Source organism: Oncorhynchus tshawytscha, linkage group LG25, assembly GCF_018296145.1.
Source record: "Oncorhynchus tshawytscha isolate Ot180627B linkage group LG25, Otsh_v2.0, whole genome shotgun sequence".
NCBI classification, from domain to species: domain Eukaryota; kingdom Metazoa; phylum Chordata; class Actinopteri; order Salmoniformes; family Salmonidae; genus Oncorhynchus; species Oncorhynchus tshawytscha.
The window spans coordinates 8,894,099-8,912,975 of NC_056453.1; the positions used below are offsets into that span (position 1 = coordinate 8,894,099).

General features: G+C 43.3%; 1 protein-coding gene across 2 annotated transcripts in view; it reads right to left on the reverse strand.

Annotated features, from left to right (window-relative positions):
- The window catches only part of LOC112224127 (PH and SEC7 domain-containing protein 1-like), a 54,481-nt gene that overhangs the window by 13,380 nt on the left and 22,224 nt on the right, over positions 1-18,877 (reverse strand). The window contains exons 1-2 of one of the 2 annotated variants that reach the window (XM_024387449.2): positions 5,290-7,120; positions 1,870-1,913 (exon numbers count right to left, since the gene is read on the reverse strand). In XM_024387449.2, coding sequence (XP_024243217.1) covers positions 1,870-1,913; positions 5,290-5,517 — 272 coding nt within the window. In that variant the 5' untranslated portion in view covers positions 5,518-7,120. Of the gene's footprint in view, positions 1-1,869; positions 1,914-5,289; positions 7,121-18,877 lie in introns of those variants that run through there. The other variant, XM_024387448.2, reaches the window with a different exon arrangement.

Below are 18,877 nucleotides of genomic sequence, written 5' to 3' on the forward strand. Positions count from 1 at the left end.
GTCAAATATATAAAGGATATTTCATGCTGAAACCCTCATATTAAACATGAATGGTGTTGATGGTTTATATTTAGGATAATGTTTTACAGTTTTGTCATTCTATATTGTTTTATATAATCTTTTTAGATTGAAAAATATATATTTTACATGTGATAAGACCACACAGAGGGCTAGAGTTAATTACAGACATAATCTGAAGTACCCAAAAAGACCAATAAAATTCCGTATATTCCTTGAAAGTTTCCAAATTTCTGTTAATTTACTGGTAAACTTAAAGTTTCCAGTAATATACTCTCCCCTTGCAACCCTAGATTTGAGTCAATAAGGGAGGAGAGCAAGATTAGCAGATGGGCCTTGTTTCCCTTTCTCTCTATTTCCTCTTCTATTATATTGTTCTTCCCCTCTCTCTCCCTCTCCATCTCCCTCTCTCCCTCTCTCTCTCCTTCTGTATTCTCTCTCTACTTCCTCTCCATTCCCTTTCATTATTTTCTGTTTCCCTCATTCTCTATCTCTATCCCTCCCTCTCTCTCTTTCTATGGGGAACATTGATGCCCACCCTCCTTTCTCTCGGAACCCCCAGAGCTTCTCCCCACGCCCACTCCCGTGCTGAATGAGGAAATATGTGTGTGTTTGATTGTGCGTGTGATCAGAACATGTGGGCGCATCCACCTGCATTGGCAAGAGTGGGTATGTGCGCTGTCTCTCTCTCTCTCTGTCGGCTATCTAGTGGTGCAGCAAATCTATCCGTGTTTGTGTAATCACATGTACACATGTTCAATGGTGATAGTTTATGCATTCATGTATTCAAGGGTTTATGTGCCTACTACATGTATGGATGTATCTGTATGGATGTTTCTAAAAATGACTACTCTATCGTCGGCCTCTTGTCCCTGGCATCTTGGCCATGTATTTTAATTGGCAGTCTGTTTCTATAGAGATGTTTGAACTGGATTGCCTCTCTCTTTGTAGATCTGTTCCCAGACCTGTTTCTTTGACCACATTTCAGTCAGCTACTCCAGGATTGCTGCTATTTTGGGGAAGTTAGTGGGAGGCTGTGGTCATACCTTTGTACAGGATGCAACAAGGACCCTTTAATGGAATGATAGGTGTGTGCATGTGCGCGAGTGTGTGTGTTCAGAAGTGCGTGTTTATGCTTGCGCTGGAACACAGAGGCAAGAGCAGAATGGTAGCTATGGAGCTGTAGCCATGGTGCTGTAACTATGGCAACAAAGCTTGGAAAGCCAGCAACTGAATTGGCATCTCTGAATCACAGTGGGCTGAGATCCAGAATAGCAACCCTTGACACACAAATGTTTCCATCACAACCCGACAACATGCACATCATTAATAAGGATGCTAACAAATCTATCAATACTCTTCACTGTCCAAATACTATTTGAGTGTGTGTGGACTCTGGGTGAACTGTGTGTGTGTGTGTGTGTGTGTGTGTGTGTGTGTGTCAGAACACAGACATACCCATTCACACACTCAAAATACACCTAAATGCACAAATACTGTATGTAGAGTACCAGTCAAAAGTTTGGACACACCTAATCATTCCATATTTTTTCTTTATTTTTACTATTTTCTACATTGCATAATAATAGTGAAGACATCAAAACTATGATATAATACATATGGAATCATGTAGTAACCAAAAAAGTGTTATATTTGAGATTATTCAAAGTAGCCACCCTTTGCCTTGATGACAGCTTTGCACACTCTTGACATTCTCTCAACCAGCTTCATGAGTTAGTCACCTGGAATGCATTTTAATTAACATTTTAATGAACAAAGTCCTGAATGAGTAGGTGTGTCCAAACTGGTACTGTAGATAACAAGGCATGCAGGCATTGAAGTGGAACTCACATTGTCCATTGAAGCTTCTCATTCTTGATTGAGTTGTACAGGGCCTGTGGAAGAAAAACAGAGTAATACACCAGTTAGATAATAATGACAAATAGTACACAGATTCACCTGGTAGAAACTAATGGCTGAATCCATCAATCAATAAACTATTTAGTCGTAAAGCCAGTTAATCACCAATCAATCAATAGTTTTGGCTCCTCCTTCCTTTCAAGAATCCTTTGTCATAGGGCAAAATTAAGTTTGAGCACTGCATGCTCAATTAAATTGAGTCTATTGAGTAACGCAGCAGGCAAAATAGGATTTTTAAGAAAAGCAAGTGTTTCTGTGTGCATCCTCATTGATAAATGCAACAGGCTTTTGGAGAGTGTCTGCATTTCGCTTCGCTCTCCCATAAATCTCCTGTGACAGCCAAGCGATTTAGACATTCCTATTCAAATCCAGCCCCTTTAGTGACAAATGGGATATGCCAGCGGAATATGATCAACCGTTTAGCACTGAGGTTCTGTGAAAGGACTGTAGATGTAGTGGAGTGCAGAGCTATCAGCCCCTGATGGTAAATTCATATCAAGGCCTAGTAGGGATGGGACTGATGGACAACTGTGACAGCTGACATGATGGAGAGGACTTTAGCAGGAAGTACATCATCACCACTACTGTCCCTCCCACATCCTCTGAATTTGGGAAAAAATATACAATGGTGTACCGATTAAGGAGACAGGACACCATTATCAATACATAGTGGGTTCGGATCCCACTTCTAACACCAGTGTTGATACAAAGGACAGGACAAATGGCTGTCATGGGTAGTAGGTCTTATCTGCCATTTAAATCTGTGTTGACTTTATTTATTAATACATTCTGTCTGATTAAGAAACTGATGCTGATGATGTTCAATTCAATTGAATCATTCGAGTTGATTGACTGTTGGCGTTGGATTTCACCAACTATTCTAGAAATAATATTGCGGTGTGGTTTCTCAGTCAAACCCATTGAAATGAACAATGTGTTTGATGCAGTGTGTCAAATAAAACAAGTGTTCTAAGTTCCCTATTAAACTGTCCCTAACTGAAATACTTGAATGTCAGAGTTTATGAGTATTCATGAGCAGCCAGACCATGTAGATTTTCGGTTCTGGGCCGACTCAAATTTCCCATTGCTATGGAGACAAACTGTATCAAATTGAAAATCAAACTGTGTTCCAAGCTTCATGAATATTAATATTCAGCGCAGATACGGGCCATCTTTGTGAGAAGCCGGCGTTGGCACATTTCAAAGTCTCATTTACATGCAATCTTTTGTAGCACAAAACTCTTCAACATAAAATCTGGGGGTGAATTTGTGAACCTGAAAAACAGATGGATTGATTTGCTGTTGCTAGTAGCAACAGTGACGACAGCTATAGTGGCTCATTGAGAAATCTCATTACCATGGTTATGTTTTAGTCAATTATTGGTTTCTACATATATACACTTGTAATTACAATTCCTGTTAATTTGTTTCTGATTGGAAAACCAGGCAAATTGAACCAAAAGCACAATATACTAACATAAGAAGTAAGCTGTATATCTCATATCTCAGACGTACTGTTCACAGTGAACTATTGGGACAGTGACACATTATTTGTTGTCTTGGCTCTGTACTCCAACACTTTGGATTTGAAATGATACAATGACTATGATTTTAAGGTGCAGACTGTCAGCTTTAATTTGAGGGTATTTTCATCGGGTGAACCGTTTAGAAATTACAGCACTTTTTGTAAACACTTCTACACAAATGTGAATAATACCATGATTACGAATAATCCTGAATGAATTGTGAATAATGATTAGTGAGAAAGTTACAGATATCATACTCCCCCAAAATGATAACCTCCCCTGTTATTGGAATGGTGAGAGGTTAGCATGCCTTGGGTGTATGATATTTGTGCGTCACTCATCATTATTCACGATTCATTTAGGACTGTAATCATGATAGCATCCACATTAATGTAGAAATATTTAGAAACATTTTCTATTCTTATTTTCAATAAAAGTAACTCTAAACTGGCACAATACATTATTTACCATTAATTTCTATTGGGCACAAAATTATCGAAAACACAAACAAAACAAAAAGCAAATTGCATCCAACACATTTGTAGAGCCACAAGCTTGATGTAATCATTGTGTGCTAGGAATATGGGATCAAATACTTAACTTTTGACTGCTTTAATATATATTATATGCGTCACTCATCATTATTCACGATTCATTTAGGACTGTAATCATGATAGCATCCACATTAATGTTTAAGTGAATTTGTCCAAATACTTCTGGTCCCCTAAAATGGAGCGACTATGTATAAAAGTGCAGTAATTTCTAAACGGTTCACCCGATATGGCTGAAAATTAAATCTGACAGTCTGCCCTTTCACCTCATAGTCACTGAATCATTTCAAATCCAAAGTGCTGGACTACAGAGCCAAAACAACAAGAAATGTGTCACTGTCCCAATACTTTTGGAGCTCACTATATCTATGTATATCTCAGAATACAGTACTGTTCATCCAAACTCCATTAGCTAGCAAGACAGATTATCTCAAACCCAGGGTCCAAAATACGCCTTCTTTCCAAAAAGGCTATATCTTCATTCGGGAAGTATACATAATTACTGTAGTAGTATGTTGGAATGAGATCAAGCTAAGAGATACTGATGCTGATAAACACATTACACTGGTCCTGACTGCCAAGGAGACCGTGGAAGGGAGTCTAATGTAATGGAGATGAGGGGGGAGTTAATGGTGGAATAAGTGAAACGTATGGGGAGAACCTGTCAGAACCAGAAGAGGAGGTGAGGAGGGGGGAGAGAGAGGGTGAGGAGTGGTGGGAGAGGCGTAATGAGTGCCATTAGGAGCAACTGGCCTCATTCAGATCAGGATGGATGTTCGTCACCTTCACCTACGAGCTACGTCAGCGTCACACGCACGGCACCAGGGCAGCAAATGAGAGTTAGCCTTGAGGGCTGGTGTTAGCACCGGTTACTACACACAAAATGCGGTAGCCTAGGTTACATAAGGGCCTGTCAGCCTGGTGAACACCTAAAATGCAATGTGCTCAACTAACAAATTATTCACAACCACATTTGGTCCATAAACTGTATATAGAAATTAATGCATCTGTGGATGTACAAGGTTGCATTGTCTATGATTGTCTATTTCCCTAAATTCCACACACTTATAGTATGTAAAGTACTAGGCATGGCATTTTACATTATGTTGACATGACAGCAGTGCACAATGTAATCAGAAATAAGAAAACCCTATGATTCTGAATGCTTAAAACCCAACCCCACTCACTTTAACCCATGCAAACACAACCAAAGTAAGTGTTGAACAGTGAAACATGGTCCACACCAGGTTGGGCTATGTTAGTTGGAGTCTTACCCGGGTGGCACATTGTACCTTCTTCCTCTTGCGAGCCTGCGGGTGGTTCTGTCCATCCTGGGCCTTGCCCAGCAGGTCTGGGAACATAAGGGGCTTCAGGGAGCGTGAGCGGGGGGTTCGGGGGTAGCGGAATGGGTCAATCATACGGAAGTCTCGCCCATAGCGGACCGAGCACAGGGATCGTGAGCGCAGGCGCCCCGCTGAGTGTAAGCTGTTGACACCAATCATGGCCCCTGGGGGTGATGAAACACAGTAGGTAGCACGGGACTAGAGGCCAATTGCCTCAGTTTAGGCAGTCCGTTAATGTGGACACAGAACGGTACACACGGGACAGAGTCAGAACGTTCTTTCTTTCTTCGCAAAATGTCTTCTTTCGTTCAGAGAGTTACACAATACAGCATGGCCGAGAGAAAAAAAAAAAAGGTCTGTCAGTCTGTGTTGGCAGCTCCTAGGTACAATAGAGAGACTGATGGCCAAGCAGTTGAGTGACAGTTCCAAAATGACCGGCACAGGAAGCAGACAGCCACGGTGCCAGAGATCATCAATCTATATCCTCTACACACACACACACATCAGGTAATCCGGAATCTGATCAACACCTCACAGGCAAAACCCAAAGTGCCAGGGCTTTAATAATGGATGATCGGACAGGTCATCTATAAAACATGTGCCGATTGGATGATTCCTTCACTGCCAGTCACTGTATTCCCAAGGTACACCATCCACAGGTGATCAGTTAACACTTGTTGGATCAGATGCTGATTGAATTGATCCTCCAGGAGGTTTGATAGTCTTGAGTCCTATCGGGAGAACACAGTAGAATCTCTCAAACTGATCCCTAAACAGCCGGCCTTCTGTCCCCCTCCTGTCCAGCTAAAACAGCATGCCACGTTGCCTCCAAAAATGGCTCTGATCCAATTGGCCAACTTTTGACCAGTGGCGTAACTGCGGGTGACAGATACGTACACACAATCACACCGAAACACACACACACACAATGACACGCTCGCAGATGGTGCGCGACACTTGCAGAGGTGTGAAAGGACAGCCAGCATGAAACAGATGGGTGCAAAGGGTGGAAATTAAGAGGTAAAAGGGCACAGGCTCACACACACATACGTCCTTATGCTCATATAAACACACACACAAACAAACACACACAATGTAAAGGGTCAATAGAGGACAGTCTTCTTCAGCAAAGATTCCAAAAAGCACTCTCGGTTGCGTCACTTGCCCCGGAGAGATGAAAAAAAAGAAATGAAGAAACAGGAGAAAAATGTAATGAACGACTGACTGACTGACTGACTGACTAGGCCAAAATCCAAATAAAAGAGAAAAGGAGAATGACACTGTCAGGGAAAGAGGTACAGTAGGTACAGAGGTACAGTCTTATCCAGTAGAGGAAAGGGGGCTATATCCTGTTGCTCCCAGTGTAAAAATGGGCACCCTTCTGTCTGTCAGAATGGAGTGGTGACTACCCCTCTATTTTAGGAGATCAGCATCCGTCCATCTGTCCAGGACCCTTTTCAGCATCTACTTTTAACACCTTGTTCTTCTAGATCACATGTCTTGTCTCGCTCCCACTTTTCACTGGTTCCAAATCTCTTCCCATTGTGCCATCTGGAGGGGGAGGTTTAGAGTAAAGCTTGTCCTCCTGCTGTTGTCTTTCACACCTTGTTTCTCTCCGTCTTTCGCTTGTCTATCTTTCACCGTTCTGTTTTTGGTTCTGTGTCTTTCTGCTGCTGTGGAGGAGAGCTGCCAGGGTCGTACTGAGGAAAGAAAGCAGACAGCGACCGTGAATGTGCTCTCTTTCTCTCACTCTCTCGTTCGTATGCGCACCTCCCTCCATCCCTCCCCTCTCTGTCGGGAGCAAATCACAGCCTTCCAACTCCCTCCTCCAGTCACACACACTCAGGCGCGCAGCACACACATAAGCCTCAATATACTTTGAATGGTAACTAGCATTCAGTGCTTGTTTCCTCAGTGAGGTGGGAGAGAAAGCGGTAAGGTGAGGGAAGGTGAGAGATGATTGGAATCAGCATGTGTGTTTTCTTTTGCGTGTGTATGTGTGTGCAGGGTTGGGTAGGTTACTTTCTAAATGTAATCTGTTACAGTTACTAGTTACCTGTCCAAAATTGTAATCGGTAACGTAACTTTTGGATTGCCCAAACTCAGTAATGTAATCTGATTACATTCAGCTACTTTTACGTTACTTAAGAGGTATTAGAAGAAGACAAAAATGTATGTTACCATTGAACAACATCTATTTCAGGATGAATCAATGTTAAAGTTTACATAGCTGGCCATATATTGATGTTGAATTTTACTTTATGGGTTGGTTATGTAGGATTCTTCTAACACATCGCTTTCTACTACATATAATAATTTGATTAAATTATACCTGTACTGCAGCGCCAGCTGTGCCACCAGAGACCCTGGGTTCGCGCCCAGGCTCTGTCATAACTGGCCGCGACCGGGAGGTCCGTGGGGCGACGCACAATTGGCCTAGCATTGTCCGGGTTAGGGAGGGCTTGGCCGGTAGGGATATCCATGTCTCATCGCGCACCAGCGACTCCTGTGGCGGGCCGGGCGCAGTGCGCGCTAACCAAGGTTGCCAGGTGCACGGTGTTTCCTCCGACACATTGGTGCGGCTGGCTTCCGAGTTGGATGCCCGCTGTGTTAAGAAGCAGTGCGGCTTGGTTGGGTTGTGTATCGGAGGACGCATGACTTTCAACCTTCGTCTCTCCCGAGCCCGTCCGGGAGTTGTAGCGATGAGACAAGATAGTAGCTACTAAAACAATTGGATACCACGTATTGGGGAAGAAAAAGGGGTAAAATTCAAAAAAGTTAATAAAATAAAAATTATACCTGTATAAAAAACAAAGTTTATCTGAATTACAGTCAATCCAATAAATATTATTCCCCTTGAACTTCAAGAATAGGACATGGATAGATTATACATTAGCCAAATTGTTTTACCTGAGCATAACCCCAAAACGAAGGATTTATTATGCCAGCCCTACTCTGTTGTTTATGATTTTGTTGTCATGGAGGACTGACTGGACTCAATGATTCGAGTTGAAAAATAAATGCTGCACTCATGGAATGGCACGCTTTGAGCACTATTTACATGTGAATAGGAATTCCATATGCTGCATTTGCTATAGGCCTATTGTTTACCTTTTTGTTGGTGACACTTTGATATCTTGATAATATGAAGCTGTTTAAAGGCTAATCCACAGATAAAACAATAACAAAATGGTTGCACTGCCTCTGTTTTGGTAAAAAGCTGAGGTATGTGCCTGGAAAAATTAACCACTCTCAGATGAATAGACAAAGCTGACCATCCATGATATCAAAATGATTGTTTTAACCATGTTATGAGGCTATACAGTGTTTGTGTATATTTACAATGTTTACAAACAATGGAGAAAAACAAGCTTATATTTTGGGTTCTCATGTTGGGTTCTCAGTTGAACTAAACTCATGAGGCATTTATAAATTATATTATTCAAGAATCAATTGATTTAAATAGATATCATTTATAACTCAATGATGAGATTAAAGATGTCCCCGTTAAATCTATCAAAAGTGTGCGAGATTAGGCCTATGGATATATTTTTTATCAGATTGAATTAGATTGATTGCAATAAAAACCATAGCCTGGGATTCGCACTATGTAGATGTTGCATGAGCGAATTTTTCACTGTCTGTCCGCTGGTTTCAAAAACAGTGATTGATAGGCAGTTTAAACTTCTTGAATTCAACCATTATTGGGCTCAAATACACATTTAGATTTGTGAACAGCCATCCACAACAACCACAATCTGTAAGGCGCAAATAGCTAAATGAGAGAGCAGCAGTGTGATTCACATCAATGCGCTATGTAGATAACAATAATAAGTGATATCCGTATCGCCGTAGACTACACAACTGCTGTCATCCTTACCTCCAAGCGTTTATTCAAAGTGGATAATCTTTGGAAGCAGACAGCAGTCGCACAATTGGAAGACATACCTTGGACTGTAGCCTACAAAAGCCTATTCCTGCGCTTTTCCCGCGATCTATCAAACACATTTGGTGTGTCAACATCGTGGTCAGATTCGTTCAGGAGGTGGGACAAACTTCAATTTGCGCCTTTTTTCAATTATGATTTGAATGTCATTGCGAAAACAGAGAAGTGTCAAAGATTATTTTTCTAAAACATCCTTTCTGAATTTAAAATGAATCCTTGAAGTAATCACCTAGTTTTTCAAAAGTATCTGTAATCTGTTTACAATGTTTTTGCTGGTAACGGATTACAGTTACCATTACATTTAATCCGTTACTCCCCAGCCCTGTGTGTGTGTGTGTGTGTGTGAGTGTGTGTGTGTACAAATGTGTGTGTTTGTGTGTGGAGTGTAAAAATCCATAATTTTAACCAGTAATGAAAAAGCTCAAACCACACCATGCGTCACCAACAAGCGTGTGTTTAATAACAGTCTATTGATGCACCCGTGCGTCAATATAAGTAACACAGTACAAAAAATGCCGTCAAAACCCAGTAGTTTAAACTGGAGATATCGTTTTTTTTTGCATGGGCTGCATCTCAATCCATCGCATCCGCCTACGTTGGCCTTCGGCATCTGCGGTGGAAAGGGACCAAGCTACAGCAGTGTTCGATGGTGTTCTCTGTTTTGCTCTACAACCCCCACAGGCCCCACATTTATGAATGTGATATTCAATGTGTTTATATGGACTATAGTAGTGAAGGCCAAATTCAATATTTTATAAAAATATTTTTTAATACCTAAAGCGGTCCTAAAAATTCTAAATCAAATAGCTAAATGATCCATGGTATGACCATCTTAAAACAATTCCATATGTTAACTTAGTACCCCCCCAACTGCTTAGAATTTTAGAGGTTAACATCCAAGACAACCGCTATTGAATTAATAATATAACATCCCAAAACAAAATGCAGTAACACCATTTATAAAAGCATATGGCTTTTGCTCCTGTTCTTACAGTCAAGGCATTTGACTGCTGCACAAATGATTGAGTTTTAGTACTAACGCTTTCCCAAGAGTATGATAGCTACAATCGCACACCTGAAATTTAAAACAGTATCACCAATGCCAGAAAATACAATTCATATGTATTGTATGCTCTACAATTGATCCCCACCATGCACCCAGCCACTCAAGATATGAAGTAGAAAAAATGGAAAGAAAAGAGATGGAGGAGAAAATGGAGCACCTGTCAGGAACCTGTGCTGAGAAGAGTGATGAAGGAGGAGGACTAGCCTCCAGAGAATGTGTCAGATAGATGTATTGACTTAAGAATCAGTAAGAGGGACAATGGAACAGGATTAATCACCAAATCTACAGCCGTTGGGCTGACGAGAGATTTAATGAGGGTTTCACTCACACAGCTTGTGATGCATCGGTAGGACTGCAAGACTGAAACATCTCAGGTTTGTATATCTAACCGGGAGGCAAGACAAAGGACTAAGAGCCAGATCTATTCTCTGTATGCTTAAGAACAGATGCAAAAAAATACCACAGAAACAAGGTAGACTAGGGGAATATATTGCGTGAAGAGGGAGGGGCAGAAAGGACAAAGAGAAAAGGGCTACAACTTATAGTAGGCATCCAACGAGATAATGCTTTGTCCAACACATCTTTCCTTGTCTTTTCATATATGCACTGCCCTTGCCAATGCCTTGTATGACCTTATCAAAGGTGGTGGAGCTGAGACGTCTGTCTCAAATGAACAGGGGGAGCAGAGATGACCCTTTAGTGGAGCTTAAGTGAAGTCCAAAGCAGCCTGCATTAAAACTGACAGTCTGAGGGACAACTTTAGTCGTGAGTAAAAGCCTGAGCCTCTCTGTTTCTCTCACTCTCACATACACGAATGAGTGAGCACACACACACGCGCACACTCTCTCACTCTCTCGTCCACTCTCTCTTATGTTCACTTGTGAGACAGCTTGGGGAGCAGGGGGGGTGCACTCTACAGCCCACATCTCTGCTGATCTAAGCAGCCAACCAGTGTCCCCCCTCCCCACCCCTCTCAGACATGACCTCTTTCCCTAAGCCCAGACTGGCAAGGCTGGCACCCAGCAGCATGGCATAAGATATCCTGGCCTGGACGAGTGTCTCTAAGAGGTTTTGGGGACAGACACACAGCCAAATGTAGAAGCAAAAGCACAGTTCACCCTCAAATTCCACAGAGAACAAAATATGATAAACTCTGCTAGTAGATAACCAATGATATAAATGATTACTGTTTTAAGAGTTCCCTAACATATGTAACCCACATATGCCTGATGTTTCTTGTCCCCTTTTCAGCATATTTCCTCTCTAAGTGTAACCTAGTTCAGTGCATCGTTAACTGCTTTTAAAACCTCTGAGCTAGAGCAACTGTAGAGTAGAGAATGAGCGAGCAAGTTTATAGTCCCTGGCCCTGGCCTCTGCACAGTGCACAATGACTCACTGGCTTGGGCTAGCAGACAACCAATTAAAATAGGTATTTTAATAGCAGCTAAAGTAGCTTTTCTAAGACTGAGCAGCTATAGGAGTTAAGGAGTAGCTAAAGCCTCAAGGTGAAAATCTTATCCATGTGCTACACAAGGGCCCCAAATCCTAATTGTTATGAGTCATTGGTTTCATATCCACGTTTTTATAACAATTAAATAATCAGGAGACAGGAATTATTTCAACCATTTATCTAGAACGTGTTCATTTAAACACATAGAACCCTCATTATGCTCTGTTGCACAACCTCAATACAGAACATTTCCTCCCCTCCTACTTAAATTGTCCCCATTATGAACAACAGTCCTGAGAAGGAGACTGTCAGCCCCAAGGTGACAACAGCTGGGTCAGGGTGTCACCCAGTAAAAGTACTGGACCACTTCCTGATGTGGACTGGTGATTATGTCGGTGTCGCTTTACTCAACAGTAACTGATCTGTGTGCCTTTACCAGATGACGTCCTCGGCAGGATCCCACTTTGGTCCGTTGAGGTAGTTCCTAGCTAAGACGGTTTCTCCAGGATTGAAAGCTCTGCCCTTTGCTCTCAGTTCACAACGTTTGACTTGGCTCTCCTGTTAACGTTGCACTGTCTCCGTTGTGTTGGGAGGTTTGAGTAGGTTGAAGCTTGTGGGAAAGCTTCGATGCAGGCAAAGCCTTGGTGGCTGCATGAGGCATGTTCCTGTAGGATAGCAAGAAGCTGTTAAAGCATTGGTGCAGTGTCCCTTGACCCTGAGACACTTTTAGCACTAGAACCACTGGGCTTCTCAGCCTCCAAGTACCCCCTAGAGAACGCGTGTGTCGGGCATCCCCTTTAACCTACAGTATGTATCAGATTAATCTACTGTGTTGTATTATGGGTGTTACAACATGGCTTTACTACTTAAATTTAGTGTTTAATTATGCCTATGTATTGTACCAACATCTACTTATCTCCCTGCAGGTTTATGGACCAAAAAAGATGCAGATTAGGAGCAGGGCGTGGAGTTGTGTGTGTGTGTGTCTGTGTCTGTGTGTCCTGTCCTCAAAACTTGCAGTGAGCAGACAAGTTTGCTGTCACTCAGTCAGAGTCCGCATCAGCGTTTCTTCTTCCTTCCCTACTCTTGCGTCGCTTGTTAGATATTACGCATACTGATAGCTTTCTAGCAAACGTCCTCGCCTATTGATTTATCATAGTAGCAGGCTAACAGGAGACAGCAGCATTCTAAATGATCAGACCAAAACATGAGAAGTGAACAGAGACAGCTTCGCTCTATTCAATCAGAGCAGCGGGATCAATGTTCAGTCCGCCCTTCTCTTTACAGACAGGAAAACTAGCAAGTTAAGTTTTTTAGAGCACTATGCTGAGGAGGAGTACGACGCTCTGTTCCTTTGGCTGTCTCCTTGGCAGCAGTAGCTGCTTTCTTGGTGTTCACAATTCTTCAACATCACCACACTATTGTTCTAAATGAAATCACCCTCTTCGCCCTCATTATCCAGTTAATTCAAATATCGATATTAAGTCACATGCACGATTATCAGTTTCTATCGCCCATTCATCCATTGACGGCATTCATTCAGTGAGGAGAGACATATTAGCGCCATGGTACTAACACCCAGTAGCACATTTGTCATGGCCCCTTAAATTAGGAATGGATGTGAAAAAACTGGTTAACATGCTCTAAATATATTTCTCTTTGTAATCAAGAAATGCTGACAACTGAGCAATTTCAAATACAACTATTTAGAAAAAGTCAGGAAAGGAGGAGGACGTTGCTTTCAAAATGGCAGATTTATTTAAAATACAAAATCATATGGCAGGGGGCATTGGCCTATGGCGGGTTCTAGTGTTAAGGCCTGTTTCGTGGTCTGTACAAACCTCTCTGCCAGTCCATTGGTAAATGGATGATACAGTGCAGACCTGATGTGCTGTACGCCATTGACCTGATATTTGCATCTCCGACCACGAGCAACATTCTGTCCTCAAATGGACCTGCGAAGTTGACGTGTATTTGTTGCCACGCATCCTCCTGCCAATCCCACAGATGAAGAGGTGCAAGATGAGGTGCAAGATGAGGTATGTTGCAAACCTTCTGACATGAGGAACATGTTTTCACTTTCTCCTCAATACTTTCATCTAATCCAGGCCACCAGAAGTAGCTTTGTGCAATTTCCTTCATGCAAACCATTCCACAGTGACCTGGGTGTAGCTGTTTTATACTGGTTTCCTCAGCGAAGGCAGAATGATAACTCTCCTCCCCCACAGCAAACAACCGGACTGTACTGACGGCTCAGTTCTCATCGCAAGGTAGGGTTTCAGTTCCGGACCATCTCCTGCGGTTCTATCTTTGATGATAATGTCCATCACTTCAGATAGCACTGTTTCTGGTGTTTCTCCGCACTTCTGCATTTTCCACTTGCCTGAAGTAGAAGATGTCCACTTGATGTGACTCTGGCTTGACCACAGGTAGTGGTAACCTGGAAAGTCCATCTACATTGCGGTGCAGTTCTGACATGCGGCACTTGATGTCGTAGGTGTGTACTGAGAACAACAAAGCCCACCTTTGCATTTCTGCTTGCAACAAGTGACAGAATGTCAGTATGTAGTCCAAAGATGCTCGTCAGCAGATGATGATCTGTAAGAAGGGGGAACTTCCTCCTGTACAGATACTCCAAAAACAATCCCTACGGCTTCTCGTTCTATCTGTGCATAGTTACTTTCTGCTTATTTCAATGTCCTCAATGTGAAAGCTTCTCTTACCAGAAGGCATGATATGGGGCACGACTGCTCCCACACCATATGGACTAGCATCATAAGCTAGTTGGATGGGCAATGATGGGTCAAAGTGTGTCAATGCCTCAGATTTCAGAAGTGTTTCCTTGGTTTTCCCAAATGCTTCCTTGCATTGTTCAATCCATTTCCATGTTTTGTCCTGACAGGGCAGTACCTGACATCCCTTATGTAAAAACCCCATGAATGTCACACATTTTCATGTGATCATGAAAACGTGAAGTTTTGTGATATCATGTGAAGTTAATGTGATACTTCATGTGAAATGAATGTGATATCATGTGACAACGTGTAAAGCAACATGTGATACACATGAAAACATGTGATCACATGTGAAGTGTTCCAAAAACACATTTCACAAGATTTCATATGTAACATTTCATGTGAAATCATTTGATTTTCCTTATGTGAAATCATGTTTTTTTTCTGTAAACTCATGCAGCGGCTTAAGCTTCGTTTGCTAAGCTCGGAATAAAGTGTCCGGAGTAATTCAGTAACCCCAGGAAAGAACGTAGTTGGATGACATTCTGATAGCCTTGATCTTGGATGGAGCCTTTTGCAGGCTCGTGGCGTTGATGACGTGTCCAAGGTATTCAACCGATGATTGGAAGAATGCACATTTGTCCTTACAAACTTGCAGTCCTTCAATCTCTGTTAGGTCACATCCAAGTTCTGGAGATAGTCCTCTTCATCTTTCCCAGTATTGAGAATGTCATCCAGGTAACATTGTACTCTTGGCAATCCACTCAAGATCTGGTCCATCGCCCTCTGGCACAGCGCTGGCACACTTGTGATTCCAAACGGTAGATGACAGTCCCCGAAGAGTCCCTTCTGTGTCACGACAGTCAGAAGCTCCTTTGACTTTTCATCCACGTGCATCTGCAAGTAGGCTTGGCAGAGGTCAATTTTGCTGAACTTTTGACCCCCAGCTATGCCTGCGAAAAGGTTGTTGATGTGTGGTAGCGGATGCTGCTCAGCAGACAACACAAGGTTAACTCTGTTAAAGTCTCCACATATCTTGATTCCACCATACTTCATAAGGACTGGTACGGTGGCTGTTTCTCATTCACTCATGCTGACCGGCTCCAGTTCTTTTTTCTTGACTAAAGTGTCCAAATCAGCCTCAACCTTTGGTCTGATAACATACGGTACTGGTAGTCCTTTCAGGAACTTTGTTTTGCTGTCTGGCTTAATGCTAAGCTTCACTGTAATTGTCTTTCATGCTAATGCTAAGCGTCACTGTAATGTCTTTCATGCTACCCTACTTTCCATTAAAGACTTATCCATGTTTCTTTAAGATGGGGGGTAGTCCTGTGTCTCCATGTGTCATTGTATGCATTGTGGCAGACCAGGAGGTTTGATCTAAATGTTTACGCAGATCAGACACAAGTGTGATAACTCAGTTTCAAGGGTGTTTTATTTTAAAACATTAAAGAAAAAGAAAAGAACCAGGTCTCCTCCAGGAGACCTCCTCTGGGTTACCGTGTTCTGGGCTTTGGGGAATGCTGTCTCCTCTGGGGTAGAACACCGAGCTCCTCGGTTCTAGCAGACTGTGACGACGTCTATCAACCTCTCACTAGCAATCTTCTTGATTTCTTCTGTGCACTTGTCCTGATCAACCCAACTGATGAACCTCTTTAGCAGCTATTTTCATGGACACACTGACTTCAATGGGCTTTGCCAAGGTCAGATTACTTTCAGGCAATAGCCTCTTTTGAGTACAAGTCTGTCTCTAATGGTGTCATTTAGTACATCATTAATCTCACAGTGCTGTGATAGGTTATTTAATGCAGCAGAAAACATTGTCACTGATTCTCCCTCTTCTTGATTTCTTCTGTGGAACCTTTCCAGCAATAACTACTGGTTTAGGTGAAAAGTGTCCTTTCAGTATTTCCACAATATCCCCATACATCTTATTACTTGGTCTGTCTGGCTGTAGTAGGCTGCGTAGTAACTTAAATGTCTTTGGCCCTATGCGGCAGCTTTAGCATCATTACCTACTCCATTCCTGCCCCCCTGGTCAATCTATGATGCCGTCTGCCATGTGGTTGCAAATCTTCAACAACTACTTGGTGGCTATCAATGCTACAGGAAATGGTGGCCAGATGCTAGGAAGTGTTGTAACTTTGGCTATGGATATTCCAGATAATTTTCTGATTTATTAGTGGAATAATTTGTTGATCTAATATATTGTCATACATTTGGTTATCTTATCCAAATTAATCAAAGGTGGGGCACCATTAATGTTTATAAATATATAGAGAGAGTGAGATCCCTTGAATGAACTCTATCCTCTATCCCTAGTTATCATTAACTGTTATTATCAGGACATCAGAGGTCCGGTGGAAGCCAGATGCAGACAGTTCGAATCACAGATGTTTATTTACAGAACAGAGGGCAGGCAAATGGCAGGTCAAGGACAGGCAGAGGTCAGTAATCCAGGGCAGAGTCAGAAAGGTACAGAACGGCAGGCTCAGGGTAAGGGCAGGCAAAAGTCAGTAATCCAGGGCAGTGTCAGAAAGGTACAGAACGGCATGCCGGCTCAGGGTCAGGGCAGGCAGAATGGTCAAAACTGGGAAGACTAGAAAACAGAAACTATAGAAACTTGAAAAATGGGAAAACACACGGGTAGGACTTGACGGGACAAGACGAACTGGCAAAGCTGAAGAACATATGCACATCCAGGAACTTTCCGCAGGTGCTGGAGTTATAGGTAAACTCATGGAAAACAGAAAGGAAAACACTGCTGCTCATGATCCTAGGTGATAACATTTACAATGTTTCGACCCTTAGGTCTTCATCAGGCATCCATATCCCAGGTGGGGGTGGAGGGTCCTATATATAGGGGCAGCACTCAGTGACATCACTTCCTGAAACAGGAGGTAAAAAAATGTATAACATAGTGTCACAATATTAACATTCAATGTATCAGTGTGCAGCGTTTTCCTTTCTGTTTTCCACAAGACGAACTGGCAACAGACAAACAGAAAACACAGGTATAAATACCCCCAGGGGCACCACCTGGCATCCTACCCGGGCACATACCTGGTTGACCGGGGTGCCAGCGGCGGAACTCAGCGATGAGGGCTGGGTCCAGGATGTTCCTAGCGGGGACCCAGCACCTCTCCTCCGGGCCATAACCCTCCCAGTCAACCAGGTACTGGAATCCCCTGCCCCGAGGTAGAACTCTCAGGACCGTGTAAGTCGGATGGCCATTCGATGAGATGGGCGAGAGGGTTGGGCCTGGAAACAGGAGACAAAGGGCTGTGAGAGAAGGGTTTAATTCTGGATACATGGAAAGTGGGATATATACGGAGAGTGCAGGGCAACAGAAGGCGAACAGCAGAGGGGCCAAAGACCTTAGAGATGGGCCGATAAAACGGGGTGAAAGTTTGCAGGACTCCACCCAGAGGGGCAGATCCCGAGTGGACAGCCATATCCTCTGCCCGAGATGATAGCGGGGAGCTGGGGTCCCAGACCGGGCTCTCTTCCAGCTAAGGCCACAAGGGCGGGCGGACATCTGGGCCAAGGGTATGCTGACCTCTTCTTCCTGCTCAGGGAAGAGTGGAGGCTGATAACCCATGGAACACTTGAATGGTGAGAGACCAGTGGCCGAGCAGGGAAGGGTGTTTTGGGTGTATTTGACCCACACGAGGTGCTGGCTCCAGGTGGTGGGGTTGGCGGTGACGAGGCAATGAAGGGTCGTCTCCAGGTCCTGATTGGCTCTCCCCGTCTGGCCGTTTCATTGGGGCATCGGCCAGCCTCCAATCTGGGTTCAGAATGCCTTCCAGAACCGGGACGAGAAGACCGCGGTCGGAGACCTTGTCCACCAGAAGTCCATGGATCCAGAAGATGTGCTGCACCATGAGCTGGGCCGTTTCCTTGGCTGCGGGTAAGGAAGGGGAATGAAATGGGAGGTTTTGGAAAAACCTATCCACCACAGTGAGAATAGTGGTGTTGCCATCTGATGAAGTGAGACCTGTGACGTAGTCCAGGGATATATGGGATTGGGGGTGGTAAGGAATGGGAAGAGGTTGAAGGAGGCCAGCCGGAGCTTGCCGCAGAGTTTTATTCTGGGCACACACGGTGCAGGCGGCGATGAATGCGGAGACGTCAGGAACCAAGGTGGGACACCAAAAATGTTGTTGTACCGGCTGGGAACGCTGCGCCTCACGGACCTGGTTCTCCATACCCCAGATGAGTGCATCCAAGAGACAAGAGGTAGGGAAGATGGTCTCTGGGTCCATTGGTGTAGCAGTGGGGCTAGAGAGGCGTGAAAGAGCATCACATTCTAGGACCGGTAG